Source organism: Gorilla gorilla, chromosome 2, assembly GCF_029281585.2.
Source record: "Gorilla gorilla gorilla isolate KB3781 chromosome 2, NHGRI_mGorGor1-v2.1_pri, whole genome shotgun sequence".
NCBI lineage: Eukaryota > Metazoa > Chordata > Mammalia > Primates > Hominidae > Gorilla > Gorilla gorilla.
Window position 1 is genome coordinate 62,651,251 of NC_086017.1, and position 20,578 is coordinate 62,671,828.

Sequence of the window (20,578 nt, forward strand, 5' to 3'; positions counted from 1 at the left end):
TGCTCTAGAGGCCACACACTATGACTCACACCTAATCCCAGCACTTTGAGAGGCCAAGGTGGGAGGATCACTTGAGACCAGCCTACGAAACACAGTGAGACCCCCTTCTCTACAAAAAATTTTAAAAATTAGCTGGGTGTGGTGGCGCATGCCTGTAGTCCCAGCTACCTGGGAGGCTGAGGTGGGAGAATCAGTTGAGCCCCGGAGGTTGAGGCTGCAGTGAGCCATGATCCTGCCACTGCACTCCAGCTGAGTGACAGAGTGAGACTCTGTCTCAAAATAAATACATTTTTAAAAAGGAAGGATGTTCTGACATGCTACAACGTGGATGACCCCTGAGGACATTATGCTAAACAAAATAAGGCAGTCACAGAGGACAAAAGTATGATTTCACTTATGTGAGGTACCTGTAGTAGTCAAAGTCATAGATTCAGAAAGTAGAATGGTGGTTGCCAGTTGTTGGGGAGAGGAGGGAATTGGTGGTTGGTGTTTAATGGGTGCAGAGTTTTAGCTGGGGAAAATGAAAAAGTCCTGGAGATGGATGGTGGTGATGGCTGCAAAACATGAATGTACTTATGCCACCGAACTGTATTCTTAAAAATGGTTAAATAATAAATTTTATGTTTTGTATATTTTACCACAATAAAAAATTATGGCACACTGCTCCTGTAATCCCAGCTACTCAGGAGGCCGAGGCATGAGAATCACGTGAACCCGGGAGGCGGAGATTGCATTGGGGGCCAAGATCATGTCACTGCACTCCAGCCTGGGCAACAGAGCAATACTCCTTCTAAAAAAAAAAAAAAAAAAAAAAACCTATCATTCATTCTACAGACATTTAGCAAGGGTCTACTAGCCTGGACCTGGAGGACAACTATGAACAAGACAGACAAGGGCCTGCCCATGTGGGGCTTACTGTCGAAGGGGGAGACGGCCATGCATACTAACAAGCTACCCTTGCCAACTGAGGTCAGTACTGTTCAGAAAAGCCGCCAGGCCCAGCCTGGCCATCCAGGAGAGGTTGCCCCAAGCAAGCACCGCATGAGTGGAAGTTTAAACAAAAACTTTTTCAGGCAGAGGAGCAACATGTGCTAAGACCCAGTGGATTCATTTTGTGACTTTACCTCCACACCTCAATGTGAACTCCCTGAGGACGAGGCCAGGCCTGTCTGCTTCAACACCCTAAACCCAGCAGGTATAAATGAAGGAATTGCCGGTTGCTGAATGAATGAGTGGAGAAGCACCTGCCTACCTGGATCTAAAAGAAGTCTCTGCAGTTGAAGCTGAGAGACTCAGAGGGGCCATGGGCTAGGTGACATAGAGGGGTTAGCAGGGGCCATACCACTCAGGATAGGGTGTGTGAGACAGGGAAAGGCCTGCAGCAGACTGACCTTTCTAAATGGTGACTCTGGCTGCTGCCTGGAGCAGAGCAGAAGGAGGAGATGAGCCGTCTAAATGAGGGATGAGGGCGGCTTGAACTAGGTGGTGACAGGGGATGGGGAGAGAAGTTAATGGATTAGAGGGATATTCAGAGGGTGGGAGGTGGGGTAGGTGGTCAAGGAGACTGAGGCACCCAGGATGCCACCCAGCCTTCTGGCTTGGATGGCCAACTGGATGGCGGTGGCCTTGACTGGAGTGGACAACAGGGGGAAGATCTGGCTTAGTAACGGGGTGTGGGGAGGAGGAGACAAAGGTCAGGAGTTCAGTTTGGACATACCAGATGGAGGGGCTGTGGGCACATCAAGCAGACAGTTGGCTGTGTGTGGGTGGAGCTCAGAGTAGGTCTGGGCCCATGTGCTGTCCCACCGGCACCAGCAGCACAGCTACCCTCTCCATTCTCAATCCTCAGCAACCATAGCTGCTTTCTGTCCACCCTGGCCCCCACCTCCCACATGCATATGGTGGGCCAACTTCTCTTTCTCTGTACCATGAAGATAATAGTAACAATAATATCTGTCTCTTGGGGGGAGTTGTGAGCAGTAAATGAATTCGGACGCGATGCTAAGAAGCATGACAGGCACGGGTCATAGTTAGCTCTCCCCATCTCCTGTCCACCCTCCCCCTGTTCAAACATGCTTCTAGCACTTTACATGGACCAGGCTTGGCGCTAGCCATCTCTCAACAGCCCAGTCTTGAACTCATCACATCCTTGCTTAAAATATCTTAAGTATCTCCCACCCAAAAGGCTAATCACTTTCAGACCCCTGCGCCAGCTGGTCCCAACCCCCTTCCCAGCCACCTTCCCCACCCTCTTCATCAGCTCCTGCTCCCATCCCAGACACCTCCACCTTCCCACAACATACATCCCACCTGCCCATCTGCTTTTCTCTCCCTCCCTTCCCACTTTCCCCTTCCCAAGCACTGCTCTTTTTTCCAGGCACCTCATCCAGGAAACTTCTCCTAATCCCTGCAGGAGATGAGCCTCTGCCCCTCCAAATTTCTATCTCTTCAGCTTCTCATCACTCCTTGGGATTCAGTGGGCTCCCTTTGACTTGTCTGATTCCCTTTTCCCCTGACATCAGCTCACTGAACACAGCAGGGCACTCAAGTTTCTGTATGGTGGTGTCTCAGTGCCTGGCATTGTGCCCAACACACTGCAGGGCTCGGTCGATACTGGTGCAGGAAATAAGCAGAACTTCAAATGTACAGTGTCATGTCGATCCAGCTTCTCTTCCACAAAGGCCAGAAGACAGGCCAGAAGGTGACCCTGGCCTAAGGACAATAAACTCTTCCCAGAAGCTGCTCTGTGAGACAAAGTCCAGGACAAGCAAACAGAGATCAGTGAGGGCTCTGGGCCCCCTCCTCTTATCAGGGTCACAGCAGCCAGCACATCCCAACCCAGGTCACAGACTAGACTGGCCAGGGGCCCTGTCTGCCCAGTATGCTGTGGTTTTTGGGGAACAGGGTGGGTTTGTCCATAAAAAAATAAGAAACTGCAGGTGCAAGATGGGTCTCTGGATCTTCAAGTCTGCTTCTCTGTCATTACATGATGGCCTTGGGCTTTAGAGCCTGAGAGACCTGGTTTGAATCCCTGTTCTGTCTCTTGGTATGGGGCCAGTGTCCCAGGAACGTTGCGAGGATAAAATTAGACAATAAAGGGTTTAGAGGAATGCGTGACACAAATGAGTCCTCGATTATGAAAACATGTCATTCATCTTCAGCTCCCATTTATCTGCCAGGCCTCCCTGCCCAGGTGCAGGAACAAGGAAGCTCACTTCTGTTCTTTCTAGATCTGGGTAAGAACCTCAGAGAGGTGAAGCAACTGGCCTAAAGCGCGGATCTCCCATCATGCCTCACCCCGACCGTCCAGACCGTCTCTGACAGAGCTAATACCAGGTTAGCACTGTGAGAATCACCAGCATGGCTGGATGTCACACACTTTCTAAGCCACCGGGTCTGCCTCCCTGGCCAAAGCATGACTGAAAAGTGTGTTGCTGCTGAAAGAATTTTGAAACAGTCTGGGCAACAAAGTGAGACCCTGTTTCCCTCCCTTTCTTTTCTTTTTTTTCTCTTCTTTTCTTTTCTTTTCTTTCTTTCTTTCTTTCTCTGTCTCTCTTTCTTTTCTTTTCTTTCTTTCTTTTTGGAGACAGTCTTGCTCCGTCACCCAGGCTGGAGTGCAGTGGCACAATCTTGCCTCTCTGCAACCACCACTTTCCAGGCTCAAGCTATTCTCCTGCCTCAGCCTCCTGAGTAGCTGGAACCACAGAGGCATGCCACCATACCTGGCTAATTTTTGTATTTTTGGTAGAGATGGGGTTTCACCATGTTGCCCAGGCTGGGCTGGAACTTCTGGCCTCAAGTGATCTGCCTCCCTCAGCCTCCCAAAGTGCTGAGATTATAGGCATGAGCCACCTCGCCCGACTGAAACCCTGTTTCAACAAAAAATAAAAATAATCAGCTGGGTGTGGTGCCACATTCCTGTGGTTCCAGGTACTCAGAAGGCTGAGGTGGGAAGATCAGTTGAGTCTGGGAGGTCGAGGCTGCAGTGAGCCAAGATCGCACCACTGTATTCCACCTGTGCGATAGAGGGAGACCCTGTCTTAAAAAAAAAAAAAGAAAGAATTTTGAAAGTAAAGCCTGGCCGGGCCCGGTGGCTCACTCCTGTAATCCCAGCACTTTGGGAGGCTGAGGCGGGCGGATCACCTGAGGTCAGGAGTTCGAGACCAGCGTGGCCAATGTGGTGAAGCCCTGTCTTTACTAAAAATACAAAAATTAGCTGGGCATGGTGGTGTGCACCTGTAATCCCAGCTACTCGGGAGGTTGAGGCAGGAGAATCACTTGAACCCAGGAGGTGGAGGTTGCAGTGAGCCAAGATCCTGCCACTGCACTCTAGCACTCAAGACCAAAACTCCATCTCAAAAAAAAAAGTAAAGCCTAATGAAGTTTAGAAATCCATTTTTAACTGTTGCTTCTTGCCACATGTCACCGTGTCACTGGTGCTGCCTTGTGCCAGCCCGAGGATGAGATGAGCCATCCGGGGATCCTCACAGTTCACATAGGCTAAGCACAGTTCTACACAGAGGGACATGGTCTGGAGCCCCATCAGTAGTTTACACCACCCAGAGCTAGGAACCACCCCCCTCCCCCCAGGCAAAAAGCTTCCACTGCCAAATTTTGATTCCTCAAAATGTGTTAGGTTGATGCAAAAGTCATTGCGGTTTTTGTCATTAATATTTGCCTGCACCTTGTCTAATGTTTAATCCATGTTTATCCAGCACTGTATTGATTACTGGTCTGACTGAGGTGACAGGGCAGCAGGAGCCTTAGAGCATGGACGGTGCCATGGGGCCTCGGGGGCTGCTGTTGTGCATGTACCTGGTATCTCTCCTCATCCTGCAGGCCATGCCTGCCCTGGGCTCGGCTACAGGCAGGTCCAAGAGCAGCGAGGTATATGGCTAAGCCCACAGGGCAGAAATAGGCAGCTGAACCTGGATGAGGCCCCGGGTGGGACACAAGACCCCCACTCCAGGGGCCAGGGTCACCCCCACCACCTCCACCACTTCTGAGTGGAGAGGTGACCTCCCAGCACCACCAAGGAGGTGAAGCTAAGGGGCAGAGGACACAGGCTGTGTTCCACTCCCATCCCTGAACTGGCAGGCCGGTGGTCCCCTGAGTTTTCCTCTCACACTTGACCCTGATTTTGTTTTGCAGAAGCGACAGGCTGTGGACACCGTGAGTAAGAGTCCTGGCAAAGGGGTCTGTGACAGAGCCCTTTTTACAGGCTTGCTTTCCCCAACCCGTCAGGGGTGGACCCCTCTATCAGGGCCATAGGCAGGGGGTACTCTCCAGGGTCCTAGAAATGGGGACTTGTTCCCATCTCACCTCATATCCCACAGCACGGTCTCAGCCAGAGAGCAGGGGTCTTCCTGCGGTCTGTTCTTCTGGCATCTGGGCACCATGCATTGGGGCTGAGTGCCAAGTCCCCGTACCACAGGAAGTCCCTCGCTGACAGAGGCCCTGTCTCAGGCCACAGCTCCTTCATGTCTCACTTTAGGCTGTCGATGGCGTGTTCATCCGGAGTTTGAAAGTCAACTGCAAAGTCACCTCTCGCTTCGCCCACTATGTTGTCACCAGCCAAGTGGTCAACACTGCCAATGAAGCCAGGGAAGTGGCCTTTGACGTGGAAATCCCCAAGACAGCATTCATCAGTGACTTTGCCGTGTGCGTGCCTGCCCAACTCCCATGCCTTCTCCCAGGGGTGCCGCTTACTAGTCCCAGCTTAAGAACAAGGATCGGAGTGGCCAGATAACGCAGAGCATCTCCTCATTCTAGAAGGGCCACAGACCAGCCCTGGCTTTGAGGGGAGGAAGAAGCCCTTTAGGTCTGTGCTTGGCTCCCATCTTGGAGGCAAACTGGGACCCATCACAGCATGTTTCAGGCTAGAACCCAAGGAGCCAAGGCCAGAGTCTGAGGCTTCTTGCTGGCCTCTGACCTGGGCTGCTCACCTCATTGCCCATGGACCCCTGAGTTCCACCATGGGCAATAGAAGGCTGGTCAGGAGACGTGCTTATCCAAGGGCTCACATGGACAGGCCCTCTCAGGACCTGTGTGGCCAGGAGGCTCATCTTTCCTGAGGGTGTCCTTCCCTCCCTGCAGTACGGCAGATGGAAACGCATTTATCGGAGACATAAAGGACAAGGTGACTGCATGGAAGCAGTACCGGAAAGCAGCTATCTCAGGAGAGAATGCCGGCCTTGTCAGGTGAGTTCTGGGCCTGCTGGTCTCATCTCTAGGGCTGCCCTCCCCAGCCAGGACAGGTCTGATGGCTGCAAGGTGGCTTTAGTGGAGAACAGCCCAGGATGATGGAAGGGTAAGCAAACTGCCCAAACCCAGATGCCAGCACGGTGCACTGAACAGGCTGCTGTGCAGTTGCCCTTTTCCCAGATATGCCACTGGGAGAAGTGGGCCCCCGCCATCTTGGACCCTGACCCTGACCAGCCAGCTAACACATTTGTGAGGTCCAGGGAAACCTGGGAGCAACACTCATCTAAGAGAAATAAATTCTGAGGGCCACATGTTAGGTGACAAGGACCCAAATGTCATTTACCTTCTGTCTGTCTGCTGTTGCCTCTGGTGGCACATCCAGGGCCTCGGGGAGAACTATGGAGCAATTCACCATCCACCTCACCGTCAATCCCCAGAGCAAGGTCACGTTTCAGCTGACTTATGAGGAAGTGCTGAAGAGAAACCATATGCAGTATGAAATTGTCATCAAAGTCAAGCCCAAGCAGCTGGTGCATCATTTTGAGGTAGATCACAGGTCCCGGGGCAGGGGTCCTGCCCCTCTCTCCATCACCATGGCTCCCAACACTGGTTGAGCACCCACCATGTGTCACCCAGGCCTGAGAACACAGGGATGGGGACTAACCCCTCAGGGTGAGCTCTGATGCGCTCTTCTTGGGCAGGGAACTCCCTGAATTCTCTAACTTCCTCTTTATCTCTGAGCTTCGGTTTGCTCATCTGCTAGATGGGGGGTTTCTGTGAGTCCCAGGACCGCCACAGGGATCACGAGAAGTACTGAATGTCCAGGTAATTTTGTAAACTAGAAAGTCCCGCGCAGCCTGAGGGCCTGGAATTATTGCTGGCACCTAAGTGGTGGCTGAGTTGAGGGATGCAGGCATGTACACCTTCATTTGGTCAGTATTTTTGGAGTGCCTACTGAGTACCAGGCCCTGTGATCAGGGCTGGGTGGGTGCTGCACACAGTAGGTGGCCAGGACACATGCTGGCTCTTGGCTGAGACTTGGTGAGTGGGAGCCCTGGTAGAGAATTTGCTTCAGTGTGGTGTGAGCCTGTAATCCCAGCTACGTGGGAGGCTGAGGTAGGAGGATGGCTTGAGCCCAGGAGTTTGAAGCCAGCCTGGGCAACAAAGCAAGATCCCATCTTTTTTTAAAAAAAAAAAATTTGCTTCAATGTTGCAGATCGATGTGGACATCTTCGAGCCCCAGGGGATCAGCAAGCTGGATGCCCAGGCCTCTTTCCTGCCCAAGGAACTGGCAGCCCAAACTATCAAGAAGTCCTTCTCAGGAAAAAAGGTACATGGGATAGCAAGGGGGGGGTGGTGGGCCCTTTGGAGACTTCTCAGCCTGCCCACCCCTTATGGAATGTCCAGCCTTAGCCCAGAAACCAGGCAGGGGCTGTGGTCTGCCCTCAGGATGAGAGAAGCTGGTGTCATGTGATTGGTGCCTAGGAGAACTCAGCAATCCTGGTTCTCAGAGCAGTTTAGCAAAAGCCTGCATGCTGAGGTGGGGAAGGAGCCAGCTCCAGCTCCACCACACACGGGCTGCATGGTCCAGGGTGAGTTGCTGGCTTGCTTGAGCCTCAGTGCCCTCTTTGCCCACCTCACGCCCATGGGAGAGCATTCAGGGAAATATCCAGCACATAAGTAAACCTCATATGCTGGTGTGGTTAGGACTCCAAGCTTCAGGTTTCTTGGAAACATAAGTTTGGAAAGACCTTTGGCCTACCCAACGACTTGTCGCTTGCCACTATTTTCAGGAATCCCAGAAGCCCCTGGCTCACCCCCACCCCAGGTTCCTGGAGGAGTGTGGTGTATGGTTGGGTAATGCCCTGCTTCCTGACTTGCCCCCAACCCGAGCCACGAACAAATCCTTTAGTTCCCACTTATGTAGAGCCTGCACCACAATTCATTTAAGAGAAGTGCTTCTTACAGTTTAGAGGGGTTTCCTTTTAAACTAAATATGACACCTCAAGAGTGTTAGCAAACGTGCTTGCTTTCTGTGGGGGAACAAAGGGATGGGTCCTTGTCTTCCCAAGAATTTTTCAAGGTTCTATTTTATCCTCCATCCTTTCTCTCCTCTTCCTCCTCCTCCTTCACCTCCTCCTCTTCTTTTTCTTCTTCTTCTTCTCCTTCTTCTTCTTCTTCTGCTTCTTCTCCTTCTCCTTCTTCTTCTTCTATCTTCTCTTCTTCTTCTTCTTTTCTGCTGCTTCTTCTTCCTTTTGCTTCTGCTTCTTTTTGATGAGCCTACCTTACTTTTATAACGAACAAAAATTTCTTTATAGAAAAATATATGAGGTCCAGGAATATAGAAAGTATTGAATAAAAACCATCACTAGCTTCCCCAAGCACATCGCCAACTCCAACCAGACCTCAGCTTCCATTCTGCACCCTTCCTTCAAGTCTTTGTTCTTTGTCAACCTGGGCAGCTTTTATTTCCCGCCACAGTATTGTAGTGCTGCTTTTTCACTCAACAGTTTGAGTTGTCAGATGTATCACATTGCTATTATTTTGTTATTATTTATATACCCAAAGTGATGATGTTCATTGTAGAAAATCCCAATGATTCAGAAGCGTATAAGCAAGGGAATGGGTCATCTCTCCCACCACCTACAGGTGTGTGCTCTCAGCAGCTAGGTGAGTGAGTGGCCCACCGAACTCGTTTCTCTGTCCGTGCAAACACACACACACACACACACACATACACACACGCATGCCTTCTTATGTTGTCTTTGCAAACATCCTGTTTGTGGTTACACAAACCAGTAATGGCTCACACTCTCGACGGTTCCAGGGTCACGTGCTGTTCCGTCCCACTGTGAGCCAGCAGCAGTCCTGCCCCACATGTTCTACATCCTTACTGAACGGGCACTTCAAGGTGACCTATGATGTCAGTCGAGACAAGATCTGCGACCTCCTGGTGAGCCCTGAGCTTCTGGCTCAGCACCCAGAGGATGGGCAAGGGGTGCTGTGAGAGTGGCCTCACTCGTTCTCCTCTATTTCAGGTGGCCAATAACCACTTTGCCCACTTCTTCGCCCCCCAAAACCTGACAAACATGAACAAGAACGTGGTTTTTGTGATTGACATCAGTGGCTCCATGAGAGGCCAGAAAGTGAAGCAGGTAGGCTGCAGCTTGAAACAGCTCACCCAGCAGAAGCTTCCACAGCCCCATCACTCACCACATGCCAGTTTTGCTGCCAGAGTCTGGTTTGGGATTTATCCTCCTGGTCAGAGGCAGAGTGATTTAACAGGAAATCCCAGTGGTTAGCATCTCTGGAATCAGTATCGCTTCCTCACTGTGCAGTCGTGAGGAAGTGCATTCACCTCTCCTCAATGGCAAAAAATGGGAATGACAATGGTGTCTGCAGGGTCATGGAGTTACCCCCTGGGGGAAGTGCTTAGAAGAGGAAACCTGTGCACTACAAGTGCCGGGGGTAATTACGGTGGTCCGTGGGGAGGCATCTTATAGCAGGGAATAGCTCTCCGCCCACAGGGTTTGGAGTGCCCTGTCCATGGTGCAGTGTAGACATGGCTGGACAAGGAGTATTCTAGAAGCACAGCTCCTGGGGTCCTTTCTCTTAATCCTGCCCCTCCCGAACTCCTGATTATTTCTTTTCCCCATGGTGGGTTCCTTTGCCTTCTCCACCTCCCTCATCCACCCCAAGGCCCGGCAGGATGCTCCTGTCTCGGGGCCACCTGGTTGTCCTATCTCCTCCTGCTTGTCCACTCTGTGGATCTCTGAAACGGGTATCTGGAGTTGGAAGGTGCTGTCCTGGGGCCACCCTGGGGCCCTGTCTGTCTACTGACTGTTCTGTCCTTGCAGACCAAGGAGGCACTCCTTAAAATTCTGGGGGACATGCAGCCAGGGGACTACTTTGACCTGGTTCTTTTTGGGACTCGAGTACAATCGTGGAAGGGCTCGCTGGTGCAAGCATCTGAGGCCAACCTACAAGCAGCTCAAGACTTTGTGCGGGGCTTTTCCCTGGATGAGGGTAAGGGTGGGGGGTCTCAGGCAACCTCGATGTCACCTCTGTCCCCTCAGAATGAGGGCATACACTGGTCTGCTTTCTCTTCCTTGCAGCCACAAACCTGAATGGAGGTTTGCTCCAGGGAATTGAGATCTTGAACCAAGTTCAGGAAAGCCTCCCAGAACTCAGCAACCATGCCTCAATTCTCATCATGTTGACAGATGGCGATCCCACAGAGGGTAAGCACCTTGGGGGCTGCCTTGGGAGGTGGTGATCTCCTTGTCACCCGAGACATGCAAGCTGAAGTTGGAAACCCAACCATTGGAGATGCCATCAGGGGGCAGAAAAGCTCAGGGCAAAATCAAGCACTGGTCTAAAAACACAGCTCAGACCACAAAGTCTGAGAGAGCTCCATGGTGTACCTCTGTCCTGTGAGTTGAGAAATCGGAGATGTTTCTAAATGACACAGGTCTGTACGAGTCCCTGGAAGATGGGCAAGATTCCATGCTTCTGTTCACAGTTTAATGAACTATTTATTTATCACCTACTGTATGCTAAGCAAGGGGCTGGGGACTGAAATACCAAGGGAACAAGACATATTTCTGCCCTCAAAGAGCCCAGGACCTACTGGGGGAAGCAGATCCAGGAGTAGATACTGAGGGCCCTGAAAGAACAGGGTGCTTGAGGCTGTGGAACCACAGACAAAGGACACCTGACCCATGGGGATGTCTGGGAAGGCCTCCTGGAGGAGGTGACTCCTGAGCTCAGTCTAGAAAGAGGGGAGAGTGGCAGGAAGGGATCCCAGGCAGAAGAGGCAGCTTAAGTCATAAAAAGGGTGTGTGCACTGGCAGGGCCTGCCCGGGAACTGTGGGCATGTGCAGAATGGGGTAAAACAAGCGTGGGAAGGTCAGCAGGGTCTCGCAGTCCATGGCAAAGGAGCCACGGCAGGGTTTCGAGCAGAATCAGACCTGCTGGTGATGGACCCACCTAGATGGGCGGGGTCTGTGAGGAGCTGTTGATAGCTGCTGCAGTCTCCCAGGAGAGCCAGGAGGACGCGATGCCTCAGGATGCCCAGGAGCCTGGAGATGCTCTGAGATGGAAGGCTTGAGCCCCAGGGAGTGTTCCCCAGAGCCCCCTCGTGCCCCACATGCCTGTGGGCCAGTATCCCGTCACTACCCAGGTGTGTGGCTTGCAGGGGTGACGGACCGTTCCCAAATCCTCAAGAACGTCCGCAACGCCATCCGGGGCAGGTTCCCGCTCTACAACCTGGGTTTCGGCCACAATGTGGACTTTAACTTTCTGGAGGTCATGTCCATGGAGAACAACGGACGGGCCCAGAGAATCTACGAGGACCGTGATGCCACCCAGCAGCTGCAGGTCTCCCCTCACAACCCCCTGTACCTCCAATGGCATGCCATAGGGAGCCCTGCCTTGGTGGCCATTTGCCCATCAGCCTAGAGGAGCAGATAAAGCTCTGGCATAGAGTTCAAATCAGCTGCGTGGGCCAGGCATGGTGGCTCAAGCCTGTAATCCCAGCACTTTGGGAGGCCAAGGTGGGTGGATCGGGAGTTCGAGACCAGCCTGGCCAACATGGTGAAACCCCGTCTCTACTAAAGATACAAAAATTAGCCAGGTGTGGTGGTGGATGCCTGTAATCTCAGCTACCTGGGAGGCTGAGGCAGGAGAATCACTTGAGCCCAGGAGGTGGAGGTTGCAATGAGCTGAGATTGTGCCACTGCACTCCAGCCTAGGCAACACAGTGAGACTCTGTCTCAAAAAAAAAAAAAAAAAAAAATCAGCAGCATGACCTCGAGCCAGCTACTTGAGCTCTCGGACCCTCAGATTCATTCTCTAACTTGGGAATTCCCAACACTCCACTTTGTGGGCAGGCTTCCCATTAGGAGCCCAGGGTGCTCAGCTCTAAGGCTGCAACCTCTATCCCTGCAGGGTTTCTACAGCCAGGTAGCCAAACCCCTGCTGGTGGATGTGGATTTGCAGTACCCCCAGGATGCTGTCTTGGCCCTGACCCAGAACCACCATAAACAGTACTACGAAGGCTCAGAGATTGTGGTGGCCGGGCGCATTGCTGACAACAAACAGAGCAGCTTCAAGGCTGATGTGCAGGCCCATGGGGTAAATGGTGGGCCATGGAGGGTGGAGAGGCCAGGCAGCACCCTAGAGGCTCCAAACCCACACTGTTCCCCATTCCTGCCAACCCCCAGAGGCCTCTTTTTCCCCAGAGTAGTACCCTCATCCCCACCATGCCACATACACCCCAGGCCTGAACATCCCTCCACACAGGCATCCTGGGGGCTGGATTGGCTGGAATGGGGCCAATATGGCCTTTATCAGTTGCAGTCCCTTGGCCCCCAGTGACCAATTGTTATTTTTCGCATCATTCATCCCAATGTGCAAGAGAGCAAGAGACCAACCTCTCCCTTCTCATTTGATAACCATTTCCTGAACACCTACTGTGTGCCAGGCTTTGTGCCATGGTGCAGTGCATGCGTGTATGTGCACCTGTGTGTGGTGGGGACAGGCATGTGAGACCTGGACCCTGCCCTCCAGGACACAGACGACGCCCTAAATGTGGTCGAAGGTTCAGAACTCAGGCTTTGAGTAAGGAGAGTTGAGCTAGACCTTGGCGCCATCCTGACCAGCTGGGCATCCTTGGGCAAGGGGTCCAGTTCCCTAGGCCTCAGTTTCCTTTTCTGTACCATACTGCACCAGAGCATTGTGTGGAGTAAATGGAATAATCCATATAATACCTGTAGGCAGCAGCTGGTGCATAGGATGCCCTTGGAAAGTGGTGCCCCGGTTAATGTAGCTGGATGGAGGAGGCACATTTGTGTGCCGTGGCAAGTTGAATGGTGCAGCCCACCTAGAATTTGGTGGGCATTTGGAGTGGGTCATAGTGGAAACAGCCGGGTGCTTATTGGCCTCCCCCAGAGAAACTCCACAAGGCAGGGCCTGGTTCTCCCATTCCATGGGATCCCTAGGGTCCAGGCCAAGCCTGGCTCGCAGAGGGTGCTTGGCAAGAATCAACGAATAGGATGAGGTGAACAGGCTCAGGGAAGCAGGTGATGCTGAGGACGAAGCTGCAGATACCAGACGAAATGGGCCCCTCAGAGCCCCTAGCACCAGCCAGGGGCCGTGCTTATCATGGTGCACCACCCCTCTCTGTACCTCAACTCTCAGGAGGGACAAGAATTCAGTATAACCTGCCTAGTGGATGAGGAGGAGATGAAGAAACTGCTCCGAGAGCGTGGCCACATGCTGGAGAACCACGTCGAGCGCCTCTGGGCCTACCTCACCATCCAGGAGCTGCTGGCCAAGCGGTAGGGCTCCTGCAGCTGCCCCAGGTGGGCACTGCCCACCCCAGAGTCCCCCCACCCCTTGGAGGTGAGCAGAGGAGGGGTGGTTCTGGGGCAAGTAGGTCAGATTTACTTTCCTCTTCTGCTTTGCTCACTGAGTTAATATCAACCAGTCAGTCAACAGTCCGGGCAGGCCCACCAGGGCACAAGGCAGCCCGCTATTTACCCACACTCAGCACACAGAGGCTCAGCGAGGTTAGACCTCTTGACCCAGATCTCACAGCTGTTAATGTCTCTGCGTATCTCTGACATGCCCCTCAACCCCACCAAATCTCCAAGTGATCTCTGTAAGAGATCATTAAACCTGGAGGCCCCTGAGGATGTAGCCACTGCACAGGACACCATGGGGGCTTAATACTTATGTGTCGAATGAATGAATGAATGAATGAATGAATGAATGAGTGAATGGATAGGTGAAAGGATGAGGGCCGTGCAAGTCGGGGCTTGGAGCCAGCCTCTGTCTTGAATGCAGGATGAAGGTGGACAGGGAGGAGAGGGCCAACCTGTCATCCCAGGCCCTGCGGATGTCACTGGACTATGGGTTTGTGACCCCACTGACCTCCATGAGCATCAGGGGCATGGCGGACCAGGACGGCCTGAAGCCCACCATCGACAAGCCCTCAGAGGGTATAGGCTGCAGGGGTCTACAGAAGGGGGAGGCCATGGGCCAAAAACCTCTGGGGCTTTAATTATTTTCTCTTTCCCTCCCTTCCAGATTCTCCGCCTTTGGGTGAGTTTTAAATTGCATTAGTTTCAGTTCTGGGCTTTGGTAGCTGGGCAGGTGGCAGGTGCTCCAGCCCCAGGCTCGCAGCTCCCCATCCCCCTTCTTCCCTGACTCCACTCCTTCCCGTTCTTCCGTCCCCTGAGCCGCCCTTCTCCACATCACCGCGAACTCCCTGCTGCGCTTTGTGAGCTTTTGTGCAGGCTGAACCCCCAGCAGCCTCCACTGGTCCCCTCTTGGTGTGAGCGCATGTCTGTGAGGAGGCAGGACCCCAGGGGAGGGCTGAGACCCCCAGAGGGAGGGCTGGGCCCAGGCCTGTTGTGGACAGAGCTGCATGCCTTTCGTGTGGGGCACCGTGGGTGACACTGTCTTCGATAATATGTCCTTGTCTTCTACAGAGATGCTGGGACCCAGAAGGAGTAAGTGGCAGCCATCCTGGCCATTCACATCTTTACCCCTCCTTGATGATCACCCCGTTGGCTTTCTTCCTCTGTTCCAGCTGTCTTCACTGCTTGTCACTGGGAATCTTTAGAACAGACCCCTGAACAGCCTGGCCTCCCCAGCCTGGGGTCCCTGGGGGAGGAGACAGAGAGGGGGCCAGCTAAACATGCCAGGCCAAGCTTCTGTCCCCATGTCCCGGGAGCCAATCAAGGGCATGTGATGTTGAGTGGACATCCCTGCTTGGTGGCCTCAGGCCAGCCCCACCAGTGAGGAAAGAGTCATCAGAGGGATCAGCAGCTCCAGGGAAGGGCTGGCTGCCCCGCTTCTAAATGCCACTCCCTCTCCCATCAGCGTTCGTGCTGTCAGCCTTGCAGCCTTCTCCTACTCATTCCAGCTCCAATACCCAGCAGCTGCCAGACCGAGTGACTGGCGGTGAGTACTTGGAAGGGTCTGAGGGACACCCCTGTTTGGGACCCCCCCTGTCTGGCTGTCTCTCTCTCTCTGTCTCTCTCTGGGACCTGCCTAGCTGAACCCCAACCCCTGGCCAGCCCCATCTGCCCGATGTCCAATCTAACGAATTCCATGCTGTGCCCCCAGTGGACACGGACCCTCACTTCATCATCCACATGCCCCAGAAAGAGGACACCCTGTGCTTCAACATCAATGAGGAGCCTGGTGTTATCCTGAGCCTGGTACAGGACCCCAACACAGGTATGGCGGGCATCACACCTCTGCCAGACAGGGCCAGGGCTCCTCTGCCCTCAACATTCAGCCAGGAACAGGACTATGGCCAAGGCCCTCACTGCCCTCTGCCTGGGCACCATCCACCTGGCTGGGCTCTGCCCGCTGCCTTCCCACCCCATCCTCCTGGCTGTACCTACACAGGGCCAGCTTTATCAGCATGTGACTGGGGTAGGCACACAGGGGCTTTTTTTTTTTTCTGAGACAGAGTCTTGCTCTGTTGCCCAGGCTGGAGTACAGTGGCGTTATCTCAGCTCACTGCAACCTCTGCCTCCTGGGTTCAAGTGATTCTCCTGCCTCAGCCTCCCAAGTAGCTGGGACTACAGGCGCATGCCACCATGACTGGCTTATTTTTGTATTTTTAGTAGAGATGGGGTTTCACCATGTTGGCCTGGCTGGTCTCAAACTCCTGACCTCAGGTGACCCACCCACCTCGGCCTCCCAAAGTACTGGGATTACAGGCATGAGCCACCGTGCCCAGCCAGTTTAATGCTCTTCCGTTGCCACCTTGAAACCCTTACCACTTTTTAAACAAGGGGCCCTTCCTTTTTATTTCATACTAGGTCCTGCAAATATGTCACAGTCCTGCCCCACCTTCCCCATGAAGCATGGCTGAGCAGAGCACCTCTCTCCCCGCAGTGCCTTGGTTATGGGGAACAGCTCCCTCTCCCCTCTCACCCCTGCTCCCTCCTGTCTCCTTCCCTCCCTGTCCAGTTAGTCCATCTGCAAGTGTTTGTTGTGCACCAACGAGGGGCTGGGAATGCAGTGGGAGCCAAGATAGTCCCTGCTTTCATAGAGTTTAGGGAAGGGGAAGACAAACAGGTGAACATTCTGAGATGATCATTTCAGAGCATGAGACGTACTGGGTTGGCAGAGTGAGGGTGGGAAGGGGGCTTTGTGGCTGCCCAGGTCAGCGGAGACCTCTGTGAAGAGGTCCCACAATGCATTTCCAGCACAATGGGAGCCTGTCCCTGTGTGAGGGGCTGGGGCCACAGAGAAGGAGCAGGCTAGGTCCTGTTCTCGGGGAGGCACGACCTCCATTAGGACCCAGAACCGAGAGCTGAGTATGGGATATTTGGCATGGCAGGAGGGGTGGAGAGGAAGGGGAGGTGGTGCTGTGTGCGGGACCAGACCTGGAGACCCTGAGGCAGGAGACTCTCAAAGACAGAGTGGCACAGGCAGGGCGTAGGGGCCTCTTAGGAAGGAGGCATGATCCTGCTAAGCAAAGGCAGGCAGGCCCCTTCCCAACCCGGATGCCCTCTTGCTCCATTGCAGGCTTCTCAGTGAATGGACAGCTCATTGGCAACAAGGCCAGGAGCCCTGGGCAGCATGACGGCACGTACTTCGGGCGGCTGGGAATCGCAAACCCTGCCACGGACTTTCAGTTGGAAGTGACTCCTCAGAACATTACGCTGAACCCCGGCTTTGGTGGGCCTGTGTTTTCCTGGAGGGACCAAGCTGTGCTGCGGCAGGACGGGTAACCTGCCAGGGCCTGGGCGAGATGCAGGGGGAGGTGTGGCCTGGGCCCAGGACTCTGCTGAGTCTGCAGGGCCCTCGTCCCTGAGCCATGTCTGTGGGTGACACCCATGTGGCCTGTGCAGACATGTCAGACTCCATGGCCCACCCAGCCCTCCATTTCCCTTGGTTACTGGATATGTCCTCTGGGCCCAGCTGCATGGCAACTGTGCTCCCACCGCACCTTAGCTCTGAATGCCACCCCTGTCTCTACCAAACAAAGCCAGCTCATCCTCCCAGGCCCAGCAAAGAGGCCACCTCTTCCCCTCAGCCCTCCTGCTCTCTTCCTCTGCTGAACTCCAGATTTCTCTGGGCTTCTCATTTGGCATGTCTTAGTCTGCATTGTCTCATGACTTTTCCTTCCTTTACTAATTCGTTCATTCATTCATTCATTCATTCATTCATTCATTCATTCAACAAACTGTGCCAAGCACCAGAGCAATGCTGGGCAGCAGAGCTATAGGAAGAGGTGGGGAGAGTCTGCTGTGGAGGTCACAGGTGATGAGTGGGAGTCACAGAACACGGACTCTGATATTAGACAGCCTGAAGTCCAAGTCCTGGCTCCACTGCTTACCAGCTGTGCTACCTTGGGCAAGTTACTTAACCTCTCTGAGCCTGGGACTTCACAGGCTCGGAGTGAGGATTGAATGATGCAGTTTGCATAGAGGGCTTAGCACAGGACCTGGCACATTGCAAGGGCCCCATGCACAACAGCAACATGTGGGAAGGGGCGTGGAACAGGTAACAGCTGGCCATCTGGGGATGAAGGCCATGGGGTGGGGGCGTGGTCATAAGGGTTGGGTCCCAGATGACAAGGGCAGCTGAGTGGAGAGGGATGCAGTGCAGCCACACCTACCCTCTCGGCCACCTGGCTCTGCAGGGTGGTGGTGACCATCAACAAGAAGAGGAACCTGGTGGTGTCTGTGGATGACGGTGGCACCTTTGAGGTTGTTTTGCACCGAGTGTGGAAGGGAAGCTCGGTCCACCAGGACTTCCTGGGCTTCTATGTGCTGGACAGTCATCGGATGTCAGCCCGGACGCACGGGCTGCTGGGTACGGCTGGCCAGGCTGGCAGGGCTGTGGGGAAGGGTGTTGAAGCCAGAGGACATGTGGGACCTGGGGCCACCGGTCAGTTCTATAGCTGGGCACCAGGACAGGCCCACCTCCAGTGTGGCCTCCAAGGAGCAGAGCCGTCTGAGGGGCTGTGTTGGTGAGGCTGTGAGCAAACACACAGTGAAACAAACGCTTAAGTGAGCCTGGGAGCAAGTGAGGGGCAGAGGTCTGATCGCAAAAAGAAAGGCCCAGAGGGTTCCCAGGGACCTTGTGAGTAGGGTGGGTCACTGACCACACTGCTCCTGTGTGGCCTTTCTACAGACACTGCTCTCTATGGGCTTCTGCCCCTCAAACCTCTCTCCCCAGACAGATCCCGTTTTAAAAGACAGGAGGTAGGACCACCTAGAAATGTATCTACTTCTCTATAGCAAGTGAACCAAAGGTAGCTTTTCGTGCTGGGACTGTTAGCAGAAACAGTCAAGCCCTGGAAAAAAAGCGGTCCAGCAATGCTCTAACCCCGCAGTGAGCACCTGCTGAGTGCAGGGCAGGAGCAAGTCCCCGAGACGGTAACCGCTGTCTCCAATGTGCCTTTCTAGGGCAATTTTTCCACCCCATCGGTTTTGAAGTGTCTGACATCCGCCCAGGCTCCGACCTCACAAAGCCAGATGCCACGATGGTGGTGAGGAACCGCCGGCTCACAGTCACCAGGTGGGTGGGCTGCTTGCCCAGCACGTCTGCCCTCGGCCACTTTGTAGTTCTTCCAGGTCTTCCTCCAGGTGTCACATGGGTGGGGTGAGCTGCCTGGGGAGGTGCTGCCCTACTGGTCCGAAGGGTGACCCCAGCTGACTTGTCTCTGCACAGGGGTTTGCAAAAAGACTACAGCAAGGACCCGCGGCATGGGGCCGAGGTGTCCTGCTGGTTCATTCACAACAATGGGGCTGGACTCATCGATGGTGCCTACACTGATTATATCGTCTCCGACATCTTCTGAGCCCTCTGGCCAGCACGCCTGTCCTCCCCTGGGGCCAAGGCAGAGGAGGAGGACGACATCCTGACCTGCTGCTGAGGCTGCACCTCCTTGACTAAGCTGGTTCCTTGTGTCAAAGCACCTCATGCCTTCCATTAAAGAGAGGCCGTGTCCACCCTGAGCTGGCTGATTTTGGGGAGGGAGGATGGCAGGGAGGCAGCCCAAGATGCTGCCCCTCAGATGGACTTAGGGGTTACAACAGACCCAGGGAGAGGAGAAGCAGGTCAGAGGCTGGGAAGAAAGCTCACACCATTTCCCTGCCGAGGGTTTGTAACGTCTGGCAGCCAGGCTGGTATTTTCCAAAGGCAGAGACGGTCCCTGCCCAGAAGCTGTGATTTCAGGGGACCAGGAGTGGCACCCTACCATCTCCTCATGTGAATGCCTGGAATTACCCCATCAGGGTCCCCTCCCTTGGCTTGACCTTGGGGCCCAGTCAAAACACAACATCACAGGTGCAGGCAGGTGAGCCACACTTCAGAGAGCTCCGTGTGTGAATGCGCACAGGCCTCCACCCACTGCTTTCCAGAGGCTTTCTGCTTTTTCTTGCTAGTTTCTGTCCAGTTTCCACTACAAATGAGGCTCACAAGGGACCAGACAGAACAAGGACTGGTTTTGAGGGCCTGGATCAATAACACCAATGCTGAGCTCAAAGGCTGCCTCACGCCCTATGAACACAGAGCCCCTAGCGGCAGGCTGTGGGGCGGCCAGCCCACCTTCCCAGGTATCCTGGGGTTCTCCAGGAAGAGCTGTGAGCTGCCAGCTGTCGGGGTCACCCTTGGCAAGGCCTGCCCAATGGGGGCCTCATCTCCCTCTCCTGTAGAATGGAAAGGCGGTGAACCCAAAGATCTCTTAGATTCTGTCTAATTATAAAGTCTGCATGACAACTCTGGTTCCTCCAAGTCCCCAGCCATCCCTTAAGGCCGCTTAGCAGCTCCAGAATCCCTATTTCGAGTTGTCTGTCTCCCCAAACTCCAGGCACTTGGGGATGAGGCAGTGGTCCAGATGAGAGAGGACAGGAGAAGCTCTGCAGGCAGCTGCAGGTCCGTGAGGAGGAGCCATTGGGCAACAGTGCCAGCCACCCAGTGCCAGCAGCCACAGGACTGAAAACATCCCAGAAGCCAGGAAATGAGGACACGGCAGCTCTGAGGGGTCTTCTCTCCACACCCAGGCACCAGCACCTGCTGGGTTTGGCCTCCATCAGGCCCGAGCTTGGTGCCTGCTGCCAGTGAGGTTGGTGTAAGGGTTCAGGAGGCCCGAAGGAAACAGGCACCGCCCAGCCAGACACCAAGCACAGGCAGCATCTGCCACTTGGCCATCATTTCACTGGCTTGGAAACTCCCTCTTTTCAATTTTTTTTTTTTTTTTTTGAGACGGGGGTCTCGCCCTGGCATCCGGGCTGGAGTGCAGTGGCACGAACACAGCGCTCACTGCAGCCTCGAACTCCTGGGCCCAGGTGATCCTCCAGCCTCAGTCTCCCAAAAAGCTGGGATTACAGGCAAG

The 20,578-nt window shown here is 54.0% G+C and overlaps 1 protein-coding gene across 1 annotated transcript; it reads left to right on the plus strand.

Moving 5' to 3' along the window:
• Positions 1-4,753: 4,753 nt before the first annotated feature.
• ITIH1 (inter-alpha-trypsin inhibitor heavy chain 1) lies at positions 4,754-19,193 on the plus strand. Its single transcript, XM_004034299.5, has 22 exons — positions 4,754-4,887; positions 5,152-5,172; positions 5,495-5,661; positions 6,097-6,201; positions 6,587-6,749; positions 7,421-7,534; positions 9,032-9,157; positions 9,243-9,359; positions 10,062-10,230; positions 10,320-10,445; positions 11,402-11,583; positions 12,154-12,339; positions 13,405-13,544; positions 14,053-14,207; positions 14,296-14,310; positions 14,700-14,720; positions 15,094-15,174; positions 15,340-15,453; positions 16,759-16,960; positions 17,879-18,051; positions 18,648-18,759; positions 18,913-19,193. Exons 1-22 carry the CDS (start codon positions 4,771-4,773, stop codon positions 19,040-19,042), a joined length of 2,736 nt encoding a protein of 911 aa, XP_004034347.2. The 5' UTR covers positions 4,754-4,770; the 3' UTR covers positions 19,043-19,193.
• Positions 19,194-20,578: the final 1,385 nt, after the last annotated feature.

Excerpts from the sequence above, each read along its gene's own strand:
- ITIH1 (XM_004034299.5), top strand. The coding sequence starts at position 4,771 with ATGGACGGTGCCATGGGGCCTCGGGGGCTGCTGTTGTGCATGTACCTG. Across the intron at positions 15,454-16,758 it reads GGTACAGGACCCCAACACAG|GCTTCTCAGTGAATGGACAG; the intron begins GTATGGCGGGCA and ends GCTCCATTGCAG. Across the intron at positions 18,760-18,912 it reads CGCCGGCTCACAGTCACCAG|GGGTTTGCAAAAAGACTACA; the intron begins GTGGGTGGGCTG and ends GTCTCTGCACAG.